Source organism: Quercus suber, unplaced genomic scaffold, assembly GCF_002906115.3.
Source record: "Quercus suber isolate HL8 unplaced genomic scaffold, Cork oak 2.0 scaffold_278, whole genome shotgun sequence".
Classification (NCBI taxonomy): domain Eukaryota; kingdom Viridiplantae; phylum Streptophyta; class Magnoliopsida; order Fagales; family Fagaceae; genus Quercus; species Quercus suber.
The window spans coordinates 138,849-143,587 of NW_027069734.1; the positions used below are offsets into that span (position 1 = coordinate 138,849).

The 4,739-nt window shown below is 33.6% G+C and overlaps 2 protein-coding genes across 2 annotated transcripts in view; one reads left to right on the plus strand and one right to left on the minus strand.

The window, feature by feature from the left end:
• Positions 1-4,319, minus strand: part of LOC111986510 (uncharacterized) — a 10,495-nt gene extending 6,176 nt beyond the window's left edge. Inside the window, exons 1-4 of the mRNA XM_065781787.1 lie at positions 3,637-4,319; positions 2,988-3,091; positions 288-571; positions 95-221 (exon numbers count right to left, since the gene is read on the minus strand). Of these exons, the coding sequence (XP_065637859.1) occupies positions 95-221; positions 288-571; positions 2,988-3,091; positions 3,637-4,169 (1,048 nt within the window). The 5' untranslated portion in view covers positions 4,170-4,319. The remainder of the gene's footprint in view (positions 1-94; positions 222-287; positions 572-2,987; positions 3,092-3,636) is intronic.
• LOC136071009 (trehalase-like) lies at positions 7-2,531 on the plus strand (the record flags this gene model as incomplete). Its single annotated transcript, XM_065781774.1, is given in 2 exon segments — positions 7-641; positions 2,471-2,531. Coding segments are annotated over 2 exon segments (579 nt in total). The 5' UTR covers positions 7-108.
• Positions 4,320-4,739: the final 420 nt, after the last annotated feature.

Consider the following 4,739-nt stretch of genomic DNA (forward strand, 5'->3'; position numbering starts at 1 on the left):
TCACTGTTCTCTAAGAATGACAAGCAATCAAACTCTCGCCTTTAAACAACCTTCTTTCACATCTTCTGCGCACTACTTTTCTCATTGTTCTCACAGCTAACAACAACAATGGCAATCACAGAATCTTTGTCAAATTGCAGTTCTTCTGACACAGGCCCTGTGATTCCCACAACCCCTTTGGTCACTTTCCTTGAACGTGTCCAAGAAGCCGCTCTCAAAACCTTTAATGAAACCAACTTTGACCCAAAACTTTACGTTGATTTGTCACTTAAGTTGGATTTGTCAACCACTGAGAAAGCTTTTGATGAGCTTCGAAAGTCTGGAAATGGGTCTTTATCGGTTGAGGGGTTAAAAGGGTTTATAGAGAAGTATTTTGAGGGTGCAGGGAATGACATGGTGTACATTGAACCAGTGGATTTTGTGCCTGAACCTGAGGGGTTTTTACCAAAGGTTGAGAACCCAGAGGTGAGAGCCTGGGCTTTGGAGGTGCATGCTCTGTGGAAGAATTTGAGTAGGAAAGTCTCTGATGAGGTCCATAAGCGACCAGAATTGAATACTATTCTTCCTTTGCCTGAGCAGGTGATGATTCCAGGATCAAGATTTCGAGAGGTGTACTATTGGGATTCTTATTGGGTAATTAGGTTAGTTTTGCTTTCTTTTTCTCTTTTTGTTTTTAACAAGAGTTCTTCTACAACCACAACTTTTGAGACATAATTTTTCTCTTTCAACAATTAATGACCTGCGTAATTATTTTCAGAACCATTTTTCATATTTTAGATGACATATTGTAATTAGTATAATATAATTTTCACATAGAATACAGTAGACCCCAATGCTTATGAAAAAAGTTGTGAAATTTATTAGAGTATCTAGATTTATTGTATTGATTTTTTACATAGTTTTTTTTTAAAGGGTAGCAAGGTTTATGCTATTGTAGGTCCATGTATATGCAGTAATTTAGTTTTAGTATATGGTTTCATTGGAAAATGCACAGTTCTCCATATAGTAAAAAGTCTAAAAGATATCTTATAAAAATAATAAAAAATCTAAAAGATATAACTGGTCGAGGGCCATTGTGGATGTAGCCCCTGAGGTGGATCCACGTTCTACGTTCTTTCACCAATTATTTCTCTTTTTTATGATGCAGAATGAACCAAACACCTGGACTTAATTAAAAAGAATTCAAACTCATTGCTTTTAAGTTTACTTTTCATCATATGCATCATATGATGTTGATAATTGGTGGGGCTCCCTTGGATTTTTATCGTGTTTATTCTTTTTGTAATAATAAAGTATAAAGCCCAACAAATTTCACAACTATTGAACCACAAGTTCAAGATGTGATTGATAATTTGATATACAATAAAAGTGATGTCAATGGTGGTTTCATGTGAAAATAATGTTACACTAACTCACAATCTACTGTCTTTATTATGAAAGTTGAAATTGTTGCATCTGTTTTATTGTTAATTTGTAATAGTATTGAATGTAAGCTCAAAAGTAATTATGATTGGATTAAAGTAGTATAGTAGAGTGAAAAATGAGTTGTTTAAATTAAATATTAGAAATCTAAATGTGTTTCTAGGTCACATCATTTAAATTTTTAAATGATTTGAGCATGAGCTCTCCACTCAAATGGTTTATCTTCAATTTAGATGTTAATGACCTGCCTTTGTTTATAACCACATTCCTAAACCAAATAAACTTCATGTCCTTGCATTACAATTTACCCATGACCTTGAAATTTACAGAGAATGAAATATAACTCATTCCTCAACTCAACTGAACCAGAGGATGGCAGACAAAACTGCAAGAATACTTTATACATACATATATATATATATATATATTGTTTGGCTGGTAACTGCAAGACTTATATTACTTACATAAAAAATGTGAAATGTAAAAATCAGATTGAACACAGAGCCATAGAAGTGTAAAACAGAAATCTAATCTGCCATTAGATTTCTCATATCTATATTTCCTATTACTCAAAAGCAAACCTCAAAACTAAGAGAGAAACAAAGACTACAAAAGTGATCCACCACAAAATATGACCAAGCTGAATGTATCCTTGTGTATGATAACAATCCTCTTGGTATGAATAACACAGGTTATTATCTTACAACAGACCCACCAAGTATGCATCAGCTGCTTTGTTTATCAACTTTTTAAAAATTGTTAGAATGTGAAAGTACTCTCACCTTTTCTGCATTTGCTTGAAGCTCACGTTTAATTGTGCTGCTTGTAGCAAGATTTTTTTTCCTTTTTATTATTATTATTTTTTTGTTTTCCCTGAGAAATTATGTACAATTTAGAAAATACTTGATCTTCTTTCCTTTAGCTTTTATTTTTTTTATTCATTTTTCGGGTTAGAAAGTGGCTACATTTAGCATCCTTAATGGGTCAACATTGATATATATGTATATGTATATATATATATATATATATATATATATTTGTGGTGCAGGGGCTTGCTAGCAAGTAAGATGCATGAGACTGCAAAGCAATTGTGACTAATCTTATTTACTATAGAAGAATATGGTTATGTCCTTAATGGTGCAAGGCTTATTACACAAATAGAAGGTAGTTTTTCTTTCATTTCTGCTTCTGTTGTTTTATTTGTACATTTTGGTGTGCTGTATTCCACATTGCTCATTCTTCTTTCCTCAGTATAACATTTTCATTGACCTTTTCTAGATTCCGGTTATTTTCATTGGCTTTTGCTCTTTACATGCCTTATCATTTTATTCCCTTTCCATTTTATTGTCATTTTCTTTTGGAGTATGAATTAATTTTTTTTTAAAAGAAACTCTTTCTATGTTTCATTGTGTTAATTGAAACCAGCTTGATGCATGATGCACCTCATGTCACATAGCCATTATTGAAATATTGATGCATTCAGGGTATTTTTTTTTTTTTTTTTTTTTGATAAGCTGCAATGTATTACTAAAAGAAGGGAGCACACAGGGGAAAATCTGCCTTACAGCAAGCCGAAAGAGCAGGGGGCAGATTATCCTTATTAAAAAAACAAGAAATACGAGACTCTAAGGCAGACTTAGCTGCAAGGTGAGCAACACCATTACAAGACCTACTGATCCAAATAAAATTAACAGAAATAAAACAAACAGCAAGAGAAAGGATGTTGGAGCGGGGAGTGAGCAGAGTCCACTGGCAGGGCTGGTTAGGATGGTTGATGGCATCAAGCAAGTGACCAGTTATATCTTTTAGATTTTTTATTATTTTTATAAGATATCTTTTAGACTTTTTACTATATGGAGAACTGTGCATTTTCCAATGAAACCATATACTAAAACTAAATTACTGCATATACATGGACCTACAATAGCATAAACCTTGCTACCCTTTAAAAAAAAACTATGTAAAAAATCAATACAATAAATCTAGATACTCTAATAAATTTCACAACTTTTTTCATAAGCATTGGGGTCTACTGTATTCTATGTGAAAATTATATTATACTAATTACAATATGTCATCTAAAATATGAAAAATGGTTCTGAAAATAATTATGCAGGTCATTAATTGTTGAAAGAGAAAAATTATGTCTCAAAAATTGTGGTTGTAGAAGAACTCTTGTTAAAAACAAAAAGAGAAAAAGAAAGCAAAACTAACCTAATTACCCAATAAGAATCCCAATAGTACACCTCTCGAAATCTTGATCCTGGAATCATCACCTGCTCAGGCAAAGGAAGAATAGTATTCAATTCTGGTCGCTTATGGACCTCATCAGAGACTTTCCTACTCAAATTCTTCCACAGAGCATGCACCTCCAAAGCCCAGGCTCTCACCTCTGGGTTCTCAACCTTTGGTAAAAACCCCTCAGGTTCAGGCACAAAATCCACTGGTTCAATGTACACCATGTCATTCCCTGCACCCTCAAAATACTTCTCTATAAACCCTTTTAACCCCTCAACCGATAAAGACCCATTTCCAGACTTTCGAAGCTCATCAAAAGCTTTCTCAGTGGTTGACAAATCCAACTTAAGTGACAAATCAACGTAAAGTTTTGGGTCAAAGTTGGTTTCATTAAAGGTTTTGAGAGCGGCTTCTTGGACACGTTCAAGGAAAGTGACCAAAGGGGTTGTGGGAATCACAGGGCCTGTGTCAGAAGAACTGCAATTTGACAAAGATTCTGTGATTGCCATTGTTGTTGTTAGCTGTGAGAACAATGAGAAAAGTAGTGCGCAGAAGATGTGAAAGAAGGTTGTTTAAAGGCGAGAGTTTGATTGCTTGTCATTCTTAGAGAACAGTGAGAGATTATAGAATATATAGGTATAAAGCGCTCGCGTTTGTTTGCGGTAAAGTATAAAGTTTTGTTTGCTTTTTGTGTGATAGTATTTTATTTTGTTTGCTTTTTTATTGTTGTACGTTCTTCTTTTTTTTTTTTTTTTTGGTTCCGGTTAGGCTCTATTAGTTTTTGAGACTTACTAGAATTGCAATTACAGTCTCTGCAGATACTCGAACCTGAGATGTGATAAAGCATGGCAATTACCTACCAGTTGTACCACACCCATTGGTGGTTTCACCACACTTTTATATTGTATACATTTACTTGAAAAATGTACAATATTGTACAGTATTCTTATAAATATATTATTGAAAGAGAAAATCTATTAGTTCCATATATGCAAGTGATAGGCCTCTATTTATAATTTGCCAAATTAAAGTTGTAGCAAGAGACTATAACTCCAAAGCTGTGAAATGTGGAAGAACCT